This window comes from Lynx rufus, unplaced genomic scaffold (genome assembly GCF_022079265.1).
Source record: "Lynx rufus isolate CCGP_SWC_20201006 ecotype Redwood Valley unplaced genomic scaffold, mLynRuf1.p SCAF_15, whole genome shotgun sequence".
Taxonomy (NCBI): Eukaryota; Metazoa; Chordata; class Mammalia; order Carnivora; family Felidae; genus Lynx; species Lynx rufus.
The window spans coordinates 49615938-49633095 of record NW_025814829.1 but is presented as its reverse complement, the minus strand read 5'-3'; the positions used below and the strand labels follow the sequence as shown (position 1 = coordinate 49633095).

Genomic DNA, 17158 nt, shown 5'->3' with positions numbered 1-17158 from the left:
AGCTAGGAAGTCCTACATTCAGGTGCTGACTGATTTGATTCCTGGTAAGGACTCTTGTTCTAGCTTGCAGATGGCTGGCTTCTCACTGTGTCCCCATATGGCAGAGATAGAGTGAGCTTTTGTAAGGATATTCTATTGGATCAGTGCTCCACCCTTATGACCTTATTTAACCTTATTCTAAATATAGCCTCACCGAGGATTAGGGCTTCAACATATGCATTTTGAAAAGACACAGTTCAGTCCATACTACCATCGGAACAATTATTACATTGTGTTGTGATAATTTGTTTATGCCTGTTCCCTGGAGACTATGGTGTCCTTAGGTACTAAGCACAGTGCTAGGCATTGAGAGTCACAGAGAAGGATCTTGCCCTCAAGGAACTTATGGTTAGTTGTGTTCATTTTCCATGGCCACTCTAATGAATTACCACAAACTAGTGGTTTAAAACAACACAAATTTATTATCTTACAGTTCTGTAGGTTAGAGAAGTCTGACACAGGTCTCAGTGAGCTAAAATGAAGGTGTCAGCAAAGCTGTGTTCCTTCAGGAGGCTCCAGGGAGAGTCTGTTTCCTTGACTTTTCCAGCTTCTAGATGCAGACAACATTGCTTGGCTTGTGGTCTCCCTTTCTCCGTCTCAAAGCCAGCAAAGTTGCAGCTCTGTGATGACTCTTGTGTAGTCACATATCCCTCTGACATAGCCAGGTAAGGCTGTCTGTTCTTTAGGATCCCTGTGATCAGTCTGGGTCTATCCAGACAATCCAGCATAATCTCCCTATCACACAGATCTTAGCTTTTTTTTAAATTTGCTTTTACTGTTTATTTATTTTGGGGAGGGAGAGAGAGAGTATGTGCGCAGGGGAGGGGCAGAGAGAAAGGGGAACAGAGGGTCCCAAGTAGGCTCTGTGCTGACAGTAGAGAGCCCTGTGCAGGGCTCAAAGTCATGAACTGAGAGATCATAACCTGAGCCGAGGTCAAATGGTTAAGCAACTGAGCCATTCAGGTGTCCCCTTAGTTTAATCACATCTGTAAATTTCTGTTTGTCCTGTCAGGTAACATATTCACAGTTTCTGGGGATTTAAATGTGGACATAGTTGGTAGGGGGGCATTATTCTGCTATCACTTTATAGTGGAAGAGAGAGACATATAAATCAGAGATTCAATGCAATGGGTCAAGTGCAATAATGAAAATCTGTTCAGGTTACATATATATATGGGAAGCATGGAACAAAGTGGTTAACAAATGATAGTTATAAATGAGACACTGACAGCAAAGATGAAAAGGATGAGATGGGTTGTAGGGAGGTACAATGGGCATAATTTGGGATTCAACCTGATGTAGGGGATGAAGGAGAGAGAGAGTGAAAAGGAGTGAGGATGATTTCCAGATTCTGGATTGGGACTGGGCAGACCTCTTGCTGAGATAGGGAGCACATTGGAGGGCACAGTTAGTTGCTCTTCATGCCCTTGTGTCTTCATAAGTATTCTGGCTACAGCCATGTGGTAGATGGAAAGGTGATTCCTGAAGAAGGCATGTTAGGCAGACATCCTACTAGGGATACGATTTGGTGGAGGGGATGATACATTCATTTTTGTCTTTCTCTTTTGGTTTTCAGAAATTTTGAGGTATAAACAGTGAAATGCACAGATCTTTTTAAAAATATTGTTTAATGTTTATTTATCAAAAATTTTTTTTAATGTTTGTCTTTATTTTTGAGACAGAGAAAGAGCATGAGCAGGGGAGAGGCAGACAAAGAATCGGAAGCAGGCTCAAGTCTCTGAGCTGTCAGCACAGAGCCAGACGCGGGGCTTAAACTCGTCAACTGCGAGATCATGACCTGAGCCGAAGTCGGCCACTCAACCGACTGAGCCACCCAGGCGCCCCAGTGTTTATCTATTTTTGAAGGAGAGAGAGACAGAAACACAGAATCTGAAGCTGGCTCCAGGTTCTGCGCTGCCGGCACAGAGCCCAATGTGGGGCTCCAACTCACAAACCGGGAGGTCATGACCTGAGCTGAAGTTGGACGCCCAACCGACTGAGCCACCCAGGCAACGCTGAAATGTACAGATGTTAAATGTTTAGTTCAATGAGTCTATGAATACATACTCGCATCCAAATCAAGACATAGAACACTTCCATCACCTTACAAAGATCTCTGGTGCCTCTTGCAGTCAATCCTTACACCTCAGAGGCAACCACTACTCTGATTTCTATCAACACAGATAATTTTGCCTAATCCAGAACTTCACATAAATGGAAGCATACAATATGTACTCTTTAGTGGCTTTCATTCAACATACTATATCTGAGATTCAACTATGTTATTGCTGTATTGAATGTTCACTCCTTTTTGTTGCTTAGAAGTATGCCCAAATCATACTTGTTCATTCATTCACCTTTTGATGGATGATTGGGCTGTTCTTAGTGTTTTGGTTATTTGGACATTTTTATACAAGTCTTTCTAGGCTTCAAGGGAACTTTATAGCATTAAATGCTGAAATTAGAAAAGATGAGCTCAGTTTTGAATAATTAAGTCAGAGGTACTTGTGGGACATTCAGGTAATGAGGTCCAGGACCAGTGGGAGTAGTCAACAGTAAAGGAGAGAGAGGTGGGTTAGCAATTTAGATTCTTGTAGTCGCTAGTCATTTTGTGGAGTTAAAGCCATTGGAAAGTCCTCAGGTAGCCCTTAAAATGTGAGACAAGGCCCATGAATTAAATCCTGGAAAGCATCGATACCTATTTGTAAAGAGGAACCCTCTAAGGAGGCTGAGCAAAACACGACCATTTATCTTCATGTCTCCATCAGCCGGCACAGGACCCGTCTCAGTCTGCTAAATATAACAGAAAATGTGCAGAGTACACGCTTATATAGACCCTATGAGGAGACAGATGGGTAGGAGAAATGGCATGAAGAGTCGCAAAGGACAGAATGAGTGTGGTAGATTGAAAAGGGGGAGTGGTACGGGGTAAGCACGACCGGCTCCACCTTTGTTTAGACGGGGCTGGGAGACGGAATCATTAGAGTCGAATAATTAAGTAGGGTCAGACTACGCAGGTCCTGAAATGGATGTCAGATGGAAGAATTTAGACTCCACAGGCCGGCCCCCTTGAGAAGAGCTGGGTTCTGGAGCAGGGCGTGAGAATATGAGATCTGCTTTTGGGAAATGACTGTGGCGGCGGCGCAGTGGTGGTGGGGAGATGCTGCTACTACTGCTGGTGACAGGGCTGAGTGGTAATCGGTAGGGCTTTCCACTGGACTTTGGCTTTGTAGCTGCTGCTGACTCCCTGGCCAAGTGCTGTAACTTTGCCTCTGAGCCTTGGTAGCAGAGGACGGAGGTCGTGGCATCTGGCCGCAGCTGGGAGGCAGTGCGTGCGCGCGCGGGGCCGGGGTGTCCGGCCGGGAACCCTCAGGCGATATTACAGCCAGGCGGGGCGCGGAGGGGGCGGCCGAGGAGACAGGCCACGCCCCCTCTCGCCCGCGCAGGCGCGCTGCGGGCCGTTAGCTGTCAGGAGCCGAGCGGCTGGCGGGCGGCGGGATCCGACGTCTGCGCTGGAAGCGGCTGACAGAACCCAGCGCGGCAGGGGCGGCTAGGGCGGCGCGGCCCCCCGGCTCCCCCCGCCAGGTCGCAGAGGAGAGCAGGGACCAACGGGCGGCCGGCGGCGCTGGCAGGATGGGGAACCGGGAGATGGAGGAGCTGATCCCGCTGGTGAACCGTCTGCAGGACGCCTTCTCGGCGCTGGGACAGAGCTGCCTGCTGGAGCTGCCGCAGATCGCCGTGGTGGGCGGCCAGAGCGCCGGCAAGAGCTCGGTGCTCGAGAACTTCGTGGGCAGGTGAGCGCGCGCGGGGCGCGGGGGGCGGGGCTGGCGACCCCGCTAGCGGCCGTTGGAGCGTGCTCCGGCGGCGGCGGGGAGCCCGAGGGCCGGCCCGGGGCTGAGGAGGAATGGAGGGCAGAGCCGCGGCGTCCGCGGGGCGGGCGGGGTCGTCCCGGCTGCGGGCATCCTCCGTCCCCCCCGCGCCCGGTGGCCCTCCTGTCTGCCTTTCATCCTGCGATACAAAGCCATTTCCTCTGCGTCCTCCGGCCGGGGAGTCAGGGGAGGGGGTCCGCCCGGGATCGACTTCCCCCCCCCCTCCCCGCCCCGCCCGGCGCGCCAAGCCTCGGGCAGCCTGGATGCGTAGCGCGCCCGGGAGCTTCCCAGTCCGCGTCTCCTCTGTTTTCCCGGCCCCTCATCTCCCTCTTTTTCCTGTCAGCCTCCGGGAGGCTCTCCGGGAGGCTTCGGGGTTTTATCCCCCCACCCCGGCCTCGCGCCCCCCCCCCCCCCCACTCCCCGGGAGATGCTGTCCTTCTCGCCCCGCTTCTCCGCTCAGCTGTCTACTGTTCGAGACAGTCGTCCCCTGCTCCTGGCAGGGGAGGCGGGGTGCGAGGAGAAAGAAACCGTTTGTTGTGGTGAAGCTTTACCCAGCCACGCTTCCCCACCATTCTCCTCCCTAGGAGTCGGAGAATAAAAGGTGGTGTGTTCGCGTGTGCACCTATTCACAGCGCCAGGCTTATGTCAGAGAAACCGAGGCACACTCTCGGAGGGGGGTGAGCGTGGACTCGTGTTGCCCAGATGCCATGTCATTCCTGCATCATCTCGGGATTGACCAGCGTCTTTCTCGCACTCTCCCCGCGTGCCCCCTCCCCCCAGCATCATCCTCCGTTCCCTGAGCTCTCATCTGTCCGGCGGGTCTTCAAGAGAATATGCTGAGCCTAAATGAGAGTTACGGGTTTCTTCGTGGCTCTTTTAACACAGAAAAAGCTAGAGAATTAATTTTTGGATCGGGAATCAGCATTTCCTCCAGCGAGCAGTGCGTGGGGGATTAAGTTACCTTCACGGCCTCGCCTGAGGAGTGCAGACATTTGCCAAGAAAAGCCCATTTTAAAGCGTTACGAAAGCTGAAATCTGTTTCCTGTAGTAAAGCAGGTAGAAATGGACAGCGGCGACACGGTGGGCCGGAGTGGGGACAATCCCGAGCTGGTACTTTACTCTTTGTATGGGGCTGGCGAGTGTTTTGAGATTCGGAAGGTTCCTGTTCCTCCCGGCCCCACACTTTTTTTTTTTTTTTTTTTTGGTTAGTGTTTGGTGATAGGTAAAATTTCGATATTCCTACATCTCCTTTGGGAATTGTTAGTATCTGTAAAGTGCATAGTCTTTTCTCTCAGACGATGCTCTGTCTGATGATACTCTTCGTCCTCGTCTTTTTTTCCTCCTGTGAATTAGAAAGCTTAGGACCCCAGTAAAAAAGTAAAATTGCTGACAATTGAGTAAATCTCAATCATTTCACTTCGGTTTTATCACTTTGAGTGATGGCAAAAGTGATGGTGAAACATTTTGCATACGTCATCTCAGACTAATGGTGAAGTGAAGGATGAGTGTGATTTCAAACATACACATACAACAGCCATACACTTAAGGGTTTTACTTTGTGTTTGATTTGTCACTAAACTTATAGTGGTATCCATAGGGACAGTGAGGATTGAGGACAGTATACTTTGAATTTTCAGGCTCCAGGACGTCTAACATGGTGCCTTGTCATTTAACTACTTTTATTTTAAACAAATACTTAAAGATTAAAATTGTAAGTAATTCAAATGCAATGGCCATGTTTTTATGCATCCATCACGTATTTACTGGGATGGGGCTGTGTTATAAATGCACTGTTTGCGTCAAGAGCTTTTGAATATGTCAGTTTTATGCATGCATCTCAATTCCATTCTCCAGTTTTCAAATCCTGACACACTTCCCTTTACTAGCTGTATTCTTTTAAAATGAGAATTCCAAAAAAGAGATATGGGAGAGTAAAATATTTTAGCTTAAACATTTTTCATGATAGAACAAAAATTAGGGACATTACAAGTATACAAATCAGAGCATTTAGCAGAATACATTAGTATTGTTATACTTTTTAAAGTTGTGCCAGTAGTTAATTGCTGTTAGAATATCAAATCAAAGGAAAGGATGAACAGAGAGGGAGATCTCATTTAATAAATATATAAAGGCTTTATTATCTGTAGAGATGACACCTGCCTAGCAGAGCTTATATATTAGGAAAAAATTAATTAAAAAGGTCATTTGACTTTAATAAAGGTTTCAGTCATTGAATTATTGAGGAATCTAATTTCTAATTATAAACCAACCTTAGGGAAAAAGGAGTTCTCAATTTTGGAAGGAGATTGGTCCTAGACAGAAAAAAAAACTACTCATACCCCACTATAACCTTTTATCTTTTTATTATCCAGACATTTTGCAATAAAGATAAGATCCTTTAAGGATGAAACGTTCCTCTTTTATATGTTATCTGTTTTCATTTTAAGACTCTGGTGTATGCGCAGTTATTGAATGTAATCATAAAACAAGGGGTCATTGCCTGTGTGAGTTCTGTTTACTCATCATTTAAGCTTGTTCTCTTCAAAATAATGATGCATTTTCCTCAGTATTTAACAATCTGTGTTTAGTGGACTATTTATTTACATTGATTTTTTTTTTTTTACACCACTGAATGAATTTGGTTGTGAATGTGTTTACTTCATTTAACTGTAGCTGTAAACTCCAATTTTGGGGTGACAAGTTTGAGATTGTTATGAATAAAATGAGTCATGAATGAACTACTTGTTTGTGACTTTCTTTCTGAAGTGATGAGTTTACATATTAACGTAATATAGTGTGAGTAACCAGATTGTTCTTTTTGGTTGTTCAGATGAAATATAGGCTGGCAATGAGAGACAATGTAAGGTCTAATGAGTAGAAGCTGAGACTCATGGTGTGAATATAGGGGTGCATTAAATGGTGTGGGGTCTGCCCATTTGTCTGGTTTGTGTATGGAAGAATTGAATTTACTCAACTACTTTCATATCCATTTTTTTTTTCTTTTTTACAGTGCGGTGAGATGATGATGACGATGATAGTGGTTAACATATCCTGAGAGCTTGCTATGCATCTAGTGTTATTCTAAGGGCTTGTAATGGATAATCTCATTTAATACTTATAAAACCTCACAAAAGAAGGTACTCTTATGAGTTCCATTTTACAGAGGAGGAAATTGAGATTTAGAGAGTTTGAGTAACTTGCTGATGGCTAATTTAATTTAACATAAAAACAGTGGAGCTAGGATTCAACCTGAGGTGTCTGGACTCTATACCTATACTCTAAAACCTCTGTGTCATATTGCCCCCTCTGAATTTAGATTTACCAAACCTCTCATGAATACTTTTAACTTCTTTCTTCGATCACGCTTAAAAGCACCACCTAAATAAGTAAGAAGCTGCCACATTAATAGTATTAATCATATTTATTTATGTCTACCTTGCCTCATTTCACAGAAGATTCTTCCTTAGGAAGAAGCAACATTAGTTAAAGGGGAAGTATTTTTCTTTACTGTAGTAGACATTCTTGCGGGGAGCTCTAGCATGTAATTGGGTTGTTTAAGTATGTGTTTAGAGTGCATATAAGTTGTTTATGGAGGTGTTAAATGAAAACTGTACTAGTTGCTAATGTGCAAATGTTTTTTAATGATATACTTGTTGGAAATTTTAGTTCTTCAATGCTAATTATATAGGCAGAGAATTCCACATTATTTTATTCTAGTCTGAGTGGTAAATAGACTTTTAATTTTGTACAAATAGAATAGGTTTTCTGATTAATGATTAAAAGAAGGTTTTTAAAAAAGTGACTGTGTTGAGGGAGTGTGTTTCAGTGTGGAAGTGTCAAATGTATATTTATTTAGTTGTGATGTTTTAAAGATGGATGTTGATTATTAAATTAAAGCTTTTTTAAAATATATTTTTTAAAATTAAGTAGGCTCCACTCCCAACATGGGGCTTGAACTCACGATTTGGAGATCAAGAGTTGTGAGATCAACACTAATCTATTTTTAAATCTTTTGACTAATTTCAAGAGAGTAGTTAAAAATTGAGGGGGTAAGACTTTTCTAATTGCAAATGGGATTAGGCACAGAAGCATTTATATTAGTAAAACTTAATTCAGAAATGGGTTTGTACTGACGGAAAGTATTTTTTTAAATATCAAAGCATCTGAATTAGTGAATATTTTTCAACAAATGGCTTCCAAGTGCTAAAGTTATTAGGTAAATGGGTGCTAACAATTAAAATGCGATAATTTTTGAAAATTGAGCTTCATGGTTCTCAAGAGTCTATTTAAATAAAGTTCCAGACACATGAACTTTTTTCATCCAACAATGAATTGCTAAAACCTGAAATTACGAAGGTATTTCTGCTGAATTAACATACATAATGTACTTTAGCTTATCACAAATTCACAGTTGGTAAGATTTAATTACCACAATCAACTTAATTCTTTTTTATTAATAGTATCAGAGAAGCAGTAAAACTAGACAAACATTGACTGGATAGAAAATCTCTGTTTTGAAATTTGCTTATCATTAACAGATACTTAAAAATGCACTTGTGGGGGCACCTGGGTGGCTCAGTTGGTTAAGCATCTGACTTCAGCTCAGGTCATGATCTCACAGTTTGTGAGTTTGAGCCCCGCATCAAGCTCTGTGCTGATAGCTCAGAACCTGGACCCTGCTTCAGATTCTGTGTCTTCCTTTCTCTCTGCCCCTCCCCTGCTCACGCTCTGTCTCTCTCTCTTTCTCTCAAAAATAATAAATTAACATTAAATTTTTTTTTAAGTGCACTTGATTAACTTCTTTAGGAATGAAGTTGAGCAGGAAGCCTTCCAGAACTTTGGAGGAATGGAAAGCTTAATAGCTAGAGATTAGGCTATTGGGTTATCTACCAATGGAACATACATTTAGTATATTAGGTGTTTTTCTTACTACCTTTTGTTAGGGCTAATAAGTGGAGTTAAATTATGATGTTTTACTTGTTACTATAATTTATTTAACATTGAGGGGACTACAACAGATGATTTTTTTCTCTCCCACCAGAGCCAAGTCAAGAGAGCCCTGAACTGTACTGTATAGAATAATCCATTTCTTTTTCTGTTTGGCCAAAGTTTTGCCTTCCTCTAAGTCTGCTTTGTAATTTCTCACATTGTCAGCATTAATTTAAAATCCCAATGGGCAATATAATACTGAACACATTTTTATAAAGTGGAAGGAAGAAGGAGGCCTTACTGTGTTGCAAGCATGGACACTGTTATGTACTTTCCATGTTTTCTTTATCTTACCTGTCTTCACATCTCCATGTCAATAGGGGAGGAATCTCAGGGTTAGAGAGACCAGTAATTTGCAGAGGGTCACATGGCTAGTAAGTGGCCAACCTGAGATTAAGCCTTGGATATGACTTCCATTGGTACTCTTGAGAAATATGATCAAACGAAGTCAATGAACATGTATTTATTGAGTTCTAACTATTGTGGGTAAATATAGAAGGGAGTATGAATGCATAGGAGCTGATGTATGTATAAAAAGAGAACTGACAGCATAAGATAAGAGATCTCAACTTTCAAGTGGCTTTGTAAAATGAATGCAGTTGTGTGTAATGCAAACTGGAACAAAATAATTTATACTATGTCAATTTATTTTTACGAAAAAGAAAACAACTTGGAAAACCCATACTTCTGAAATTGAATTGGAATATAAGAGGAAAGTAAACAATATATGAGTTTCCAGTGTCATTTGGCAGCTGGTATCATTTTAACTCAAGGTTGCATGTACTGAAGTATCGATGTCAAAGTGGGGAGCGGCTATCTATGTCTCAGTGTCTGACTCGACAACAAAGCATTGAATTTAGACTATCACCTTATCACAAAGAGATACTGTGTATTGGAGAGGGCCTGAGAGAAGAGTAGGAGGAAAGAAAAAAGGTTGGAGAGATTAAAAATATAACTGGATGCAGTGAAGGCTAAGTAAGAGTGGGATGGATCAGGCCAACCAACTGCTTTATAAGGACCTCCAAGGCACTAATGCTGAAAGGAGTGGAATTCTATTTTTCTTTCTTTCTTTTTTCTTTTCTTGTCTTTTTTTTTTTTTTTTGAGAAAGGGCACAAGTGAGTGAGGGGCAGAGAGAGAGGGGGAGAGAGAGAATCCCATGAGGGGCAGAGAGAGAGAGAGACAGAGAGACAGAGAAAGAGAAGTGGAGCTCACCTGATGCGGGGCTCAAACTCATCATGAACCTGATTATGACCTGAGCTGAAGTCAGATGCTTAACTGACTGAGCCACCCAGGTGCCTCTATTTTCTTTTTTAAGAATTTTAAGAATAAGGCATTTAGGGGCATCTAGGTAGCTCAGTCAGTTGAGCATTGGGCTCTTGATTTTGGCTCAGGTCATGATCCCAGGGTCATGGGATGGAACCCCACATTTGGCTCTGTGCTGAGCATGAATCCTGCTTGAGACAGACACACACACACACTCTCTCTCTCTGTCTCTTTCTTTCTCTTACTCCTCTGCCCGCCCCCCCCCCCCCGCCCCTCTTGCTCTAGCTAGCTAGCTAAATAAATAAATAAATAAATAAATAAATAAATAAATAAATAAATAAAAGGTGTTTAGTTAAAGTAGTGAAGGAAATTGAAGACAGAATGTCAGGGAAATGTTCTAAAGGCAAACGAGAGTGGACTGTGTTGTTTATTGTTTAGAAGTGGGGGAGGATAAAGGAAGAGGGTTAGCACTAAATGATTTGCTTTTCTTGAGTTAAACACTGTTCCAACAAATTAGAGGGTTTATGAATACCAAATCGGTGTTTTATTATTTTTTTGTCATGGGTAGCTTAGCTTTGCTTTTGTTAGTAGCAAGGGCAGGCATTCCACAAGGTTCTGGAAGAAACTTTCTTCGTCTTATTTTCTTTGCTAACTTCCTGGAGCTACATCAGGATACAGAGAGACCAAGAGATTTGCCCAAGGTCGGAAACAGAATCAGAGTTGAGTTTGGAACTTGGTGTTCAGAACTGGGAGCCCTGTTCAGCTCATCATCTTCTTTTCCTCCTCTTACTGTTTGTTCTAAAGTGCCTCCCTCTTACCTCACTCTGCCTCCTCCTTTTGTATTTTGTATCCTTAGAGGAAGGCCCATCCATAGCATAGAAATTACTTTAATAATTAATTTCAACAAGCGTCAGTATAGTGTTAAATCCTTAACGTTAATTGATTAGAAAGGCAAGATAGTTGTTGAGGAAAAGGATGGTATATTTAATCCACGAATTAGGTGAATGATACAGGACTGTTTTAGATCTTGTTTTTCTCTAGCATCTCTGCTGAAAGTCCTCTGTTTTTAGAAGTTTCAAGTGTGTGTCAGTGCTCCTTGGTGACAGCATCTCATTTTCATTTCCCACTGTTTCAAGATTATGATATACCCATGAATAACACATACATACCTATTAGAAGTGGGTAGGGCTTCTGAAGGACCTCTTTGTTTCAGTGTCTTGGAATTAAAAGGACAAATCCATTTAAAGAAGTAATTTGATGGGTGACTCATTTTATTTATGATACTTGTTTTCTTAGATTCTCAAAAAGCTAATATTTGAAAAGGACTTGTCATATCCTAGTGATAGAGTGCAGGCTTTGTTCACTGGTGTTTCAGTCCCACCTCTGACTATTGTTAGTAGCATGACTCCTCAGCAAGGTGTTGAACCTCTCTGGGACTTAATTTCCTCATTTGCAGCATAGACATAATAATACAGACTTTAGTTATTTATGTTAATTTATTTTTGAGACAGAGGCACATGTGAAAATGCACGAGTGAGAGAGGGGCAGAGAGAGAAAGGGAGAGAGAGAATCTCAAGCAGGCTCCACACTGTGAGTGAGAAGCCCGACTTGAGGCTCAGACTCACAAACCGTTAGATCGTGACCTGAGCTGAAACTAAGAGTTGGACGCTTAACTGACTGAGCCACCCAAGTGTCCCAGACTTTATTTTTTTTTAATGTGCATGTGGGTTCTAAGTAAGATAATGTATATAGTGTGTGGCTCATAATATGCATTCAATAAATGATGCCTGTGATATTATGATTCATAAGAAAAGCATATATTTGGTTGTTCATACGACCAAAATATATTTCTCATATTTAAAATTTTTTTTTTCAACGTTTATTTATTTTTGGGACAGAGAGAGACAGAGCATGAACGGGGGAGGGGCAGAGAGAGAGGGAGACACAGAATCGGAAACAGGCTCCAGGCTCTGAGCCATCAGCCCAGAGCCCGACGCGGGGCTCGAACTCACAGACCGCGAGATCGTGACCTGGCTGAAGTCGGACGCTTAGCCGACTGCGCCACCCAGGCGCCCCTATTTCTCATATTTATTTGGTCTTCATCCATGGTTCTTGGCTTACAGCTCACAAAACCCTTGGAATTTCCTAAGTGTTCAGAGTAATAAAGGCTTCTTGTTATGTTAATGAGGTGACTTTTGGAAAGCATCTAAGGATGGGGGCTGGTTGCTGGTGGAACTAACCCTTCAGTAAGAGGGTTGGAGTTTTTAGTCCTATCCCCCAACTTCTTGAGAGAAGAGAGGCCTTGAAGTTAAATCAGTTGCCAACAGCCAATGATTTAATCAATCATGACTATGTAATGAAGCCTGTTTAAAAACCCAAAGTTCAGAGAACTTTTGGGTTGGTGAACACGCAGAGATTTAGGGAGTCTAGATTGCCTGGAGAGGGCATGGAAGCACGAGGTGCTTGCCTTATGCATCTCTTCCATCTGGTTGTTCCTGAGTTATATACTTTTATAACAAACTGGTAATCTCATAAGTTAAATGTTTCTCTGAGTCCTGTGGGCCACTCTAGCAAATTAATTGAACCCAAGGAGGTTCAGATTGGCATCTGAAGTGTGGGGGTGCAGTCTTGTGGGAGTGAGCCTTCAACCTGTGGAATATGATGCTATCTCTGGATATGGTGTCAGAATTGAGTTGAATTGTAGGACACCCAGCTGGTGTCCAGAGCAATGCTTGTTGGTTTGGGAACCCCCACTCCCCACATTGGAATTAGTACTAGAACTCATTTAATGGCTGTTCGTCTAACTCTTTAATTTGGACTAGAATTTTTCTGAATACAATACATAATTTTACAATTATACAGAAGTTGTATGGTATGTATAATTTTAACTAATACTGTATTGTTAAATAAATAATAAATAAATAATAAATTTAGGAGAGATGATAGTGATGCATATTTGCAAATTCTCCTTTTTGTGCATGTTGGAAAATTACAGTTGCATCAAAATACTAACTTCTAGATCATACTGACTTAGAGTATATATGGGCCTTCTTTAGAGAAAGCATTGCCCACATTTAGCATTACCATAGTATATCTTTTCTTTAAACAGCATAAAACAACATAAATCCAGTTTGTATGCTGTTTTTTTCCAAGATTTCCAAAGTATTTCTCCATTTATTCTTTTATTAATCCTTCCAATATCCCTGAAAAGAGAGTAAAGTCTTGTTTTATTAACTTCAATTTAGAAATGAGGAAGATTGAGCTGGAAAAAAGTTAAGTGACATGCTAGAGTTTAAGTGGTAATACTAGAGATAATGAACATAATAGAATTAATAACAGTGTGATAATAGAATTAAAAATGAATATTGCTGAAATTTTTCTTCCTTCTCCCAGAGAATAAATTTAAGGAAAATATTTGATTCTATGGCATGGAGTAAACCATTCTTAGTATATCTTTATCTTTTGGAAATATTAGGTGAAATTTAGGCAAAGATGGGGGTAGAGGTGAGAAAAACAGCAGAGTCCAATTGGAGAAACAGGACTACTTAGCAAGAGCATAAGCTAAGCCCAAGTAACAGAAAAGTTCTACAGCCAAGAGATCAGGAGCTAAGTCAGAAAAATAGTTGTGTCTGGTGTTATTAGACCTTAGAGAAGTACTGCAATTCTTGTAGTCAATGTTGACGTACTATCCAGTGACTATTTTCAGTGGAAAGACTCATACTCTGACCTGATTGGCATTCTTACAACTTACCACCAATTTCAGCTCTGAGCTAGTTACCTGGTTTTATTTGGAATTACAGTATCTTTGTGTTACCTTTAAATGTGCCTTAGAATATTTGTGTAAGAATAGCTTTGGGTGTCTTATCTAGAGGAAGCTTAGAACTCCGTGTGTCTGTTTTCTGGTTAATAAAACTGAGATTCATTCTTTTCATATATTTAAGAGAAGGGAAAAGGCCCGCAGTCTTTTTTCACGGATCCTAGCATTCATGATTCTGAATCCTACTTCCTGGACAGTAACCATTGTGTGGTGAAATTTTTGCATTTTCTTCTGGAAATATCAATATAACTTTTTGAATATTGACTGCAGTTCTTGGTAGATTCAATTTAAGAAATTTTACATGATCTGTTTACTTAATTCTAACAAATCATGTGAAATTGTGGGGGGAGTGGGTACTTGATTTGATTTACCTACTATGAATATTGTAATATCCCCAGGGATTTCTTTCCAAGTTGGTGAAGAAGGGACATGGTAGAAGGATCATGAGTCTCTTGCTTCAAGAACAAGAGCAGGAATGGGAAGGAGGAAGCCTTGCTTAGTTGAGTATCTACTATATTGTAAGGAGATATGAAGAAAAAACAGCTGAGGGAGTTAGGAGTATTCATGAGCTATGTAGTTTGAGATGGATGTTTGTTAAAGGATTGCCTCAGGTAAGCTGAGGTATCATGGGGGAAGGCAATGCGAACTGGCATTAGTCCAATATAATCATCACCCTGCTGGTCTTCCTCAGCTCTTCCTGTCTGATTTAGAGGCCCCTCCTTGGTGGTCCTTGTTCATACTTCTCGCACAGGGGTCTTACTGTACAATTGGTTGCGCTGTCTGTTTGCCCAACTATTTGCAGCTTGCATGAATTCAAGAGGTACATTTTATTTGTCATTTTCATTTAATGCTGTCCGAATTAGCTACGTGATTCTGTATACGTCACTTATCCAAGCTGAAGTGTACCTGATTTGTTAATAAATTGGTTGAGGGTGAATGTTGCACTAGATCCATGTTTTTCAAACTGTGGGTGTGACTTAGCAGGACAGGATATCAATATAATGGGTTGTGGCAGCTTTAAAAAAAATATCAGTACATTCTGAGTTGTAATGGTAAGTAGTGAACATTATTGGAAACTTTTGTATTAGTTATATATTTGTTATGTATATCACACTGCAATATGAAATGTATTTCTTACTATGGTTGTACTCAAAATTGTTGAATGCCTCTGGACTAGATTAAATCTAATGTTATTTCTAGTTATTTATTTGATGATTCTATATATGTGATAGGACAGATCCTTTTATTACAAAAGGCATGTTTCACACTATACCATACTATTCCACTAAGTGACTTAAAATGGAGATAATTTTATTATTTTTATTTTGTTAACTGTCTTTTAATTGAAAAACAGAATAGGTACATATGTTAAAAACTCAGACATTTCTAAAGGACTTACAGTAAAAATTGTCTCCCTCATTAAGGTTTCTGCTTTGTCAAGATGTTTCATTTACCTGAATACCTGCCAGATTATTTCTGGGTTTACAGTTTCCTTATATGGCATTTATTTGATTTTTGAGGGCAGAGAGAGTTTAATAAATTTGTTTGGTTGTAGGTAGATGATAAAACCCATTGAGAGAGAATATGTTTGAAAATTCTATTTGCAGATGGGTTTATTCATTCATTGAGTCATTTACAGTCCTATTTTGAGAGTCTCCTCTATGCCAGAAACTATGTGAGGCTCTACATATTGAGAGCTCCTTCAAAAACTTGGTGACCTAGGAGACTACAAGGGTTGATAGGCACTGTGCTGTTATTGTTAGGGTAACCAGGCTAATGATTCTTATGTGAAGCATTTGTTAAAAAGTAGTTGGTAGTGTCACAATGTTGTCTCCAAATATTTGAGGAGCTGTTAATTGGAGAGGGATTAGATTGACTCTGTATGTCCCTAGAAGCCACAAACAGATGAGTGAAAGTTACAGGCAGACAGATTTAAATGTAAGAGAGAGTGCTCAACAGAAGAGTGAAGAATGGAATGAGTTCCTTGTGAACTAGTAAGTATTCCATTACCAGAAGGATAGAGACTGGGAATTAAAGACTGACTAGCTTCTTGGCATGGTGTAGATGGGAGACAGGTTGAGAAAAAGGACTTTGAAGGTTCTTTATAACTTGAAGTCTATGATTTGGCTTGCTGGGTATCAGAGAGTAAGTAGCCTGGCTTTAAAAATGTATGTTTTTGAGATTATCTCTAAGTAGATAAAAAGTGTCAGACATATAAAAGGGTTAAGCCTTCCTCCCTGGGTCCAGTCTTTCTAGGACTTCAAAAATCAGTTGTAGATGTAAAGAAACTAGAATCTCTCACAGAAGCAGTTATGAATAAAAATGTTTTAGTAATAAATTGTATTATTCTTTGAAAAAAAACGGAATAACAGCTTGATTTTAAAATCTGCTTTAAAAATCCATCTTTTTCCAGTGGTATACTAGTCTAAAAACCCATTTTAAAAATTTACACTTAGTCTTTTTCATTTCTAAAATCCTCTTCCTAAATCTAATACATATTATAATTTCCTTATTCAGAACGTTCGTATTCTAGTCCAGGTCCTGCCCTCGTACCTGGAGAACTCAAGTATCCTGCTCTCTCCTTTCCTCCGTTTCTCATTCATCCTTCCCATGCTAACATTGCTGCTGTCAGATTAATTTTCCAACACGCAACTTTCACGTCAGTGTCCTCAAGAACTTGCAGTTACTGTTCACCTTTTCAAACCTATGTGATTTTTAAAACATTCTACCTATCTGGCTTTTGTTTCCACTCCTCTGCAATGTGTTTTCCTCTCACTTTTCTCATCTTTTCTGTGTGTAAAGTGATCATTTTTTAAAAAAGAATTTTTTTTTCAACGTTTATTTATTTTTGGGACAGAGAGAGACAGAGCATGAACGGGGGAGGGGCAGAGAGAGAGGGAGACACAGAATCGGAAACAGGCTCCAGGCTCTGAGCCATCAGCCCAGAGCCTGACGCGGGGCTCGAACTCACGGACCGCAAGATCGTGACCTGGCTGAAGTCGGACGCCCAACCGACTGCGCCACCCAGGCACCCCAAAGTGGTCATTTTTGACTACATAGGAACAAGCATGGCCGGGCAGAACATGATCTTCTGTGACCAAAAGGAATTCCAACAATCAACACATATTTGAGCACTTACTTTGGATGAAAAGGCAATTAAAAAGTATTTGCCCTCAACAG

The 17158-nt window shown here is 41.0% G+C and overlaps 1 protein-coding gene across 4 annotated transcripts in view; it reads left to right on the top strand.

Moving 5' to 3' along the window:
• The first annotated feature begins 3672 nt into the window (after positions 1-3672).
• The window catches only part of DNM3 (dynamin 3), a 559767-nt gene continuing 546281 nt past the window's right edge, over positions 3673-17158 (top strand). For all 4 annotated transcript variants that reach the window (XM_047077325.1, XM_047077324.1, XM_047077323.1 and 1 more), the window contains exon 1: positions 3673-3833. In XM_047077325.1, coding sequence (XP_046933281.1) covers positions 3673-3833 — 161 coding nt within the window. The remainder of the gene's footprint in view (positions 3834-17158) is intronic.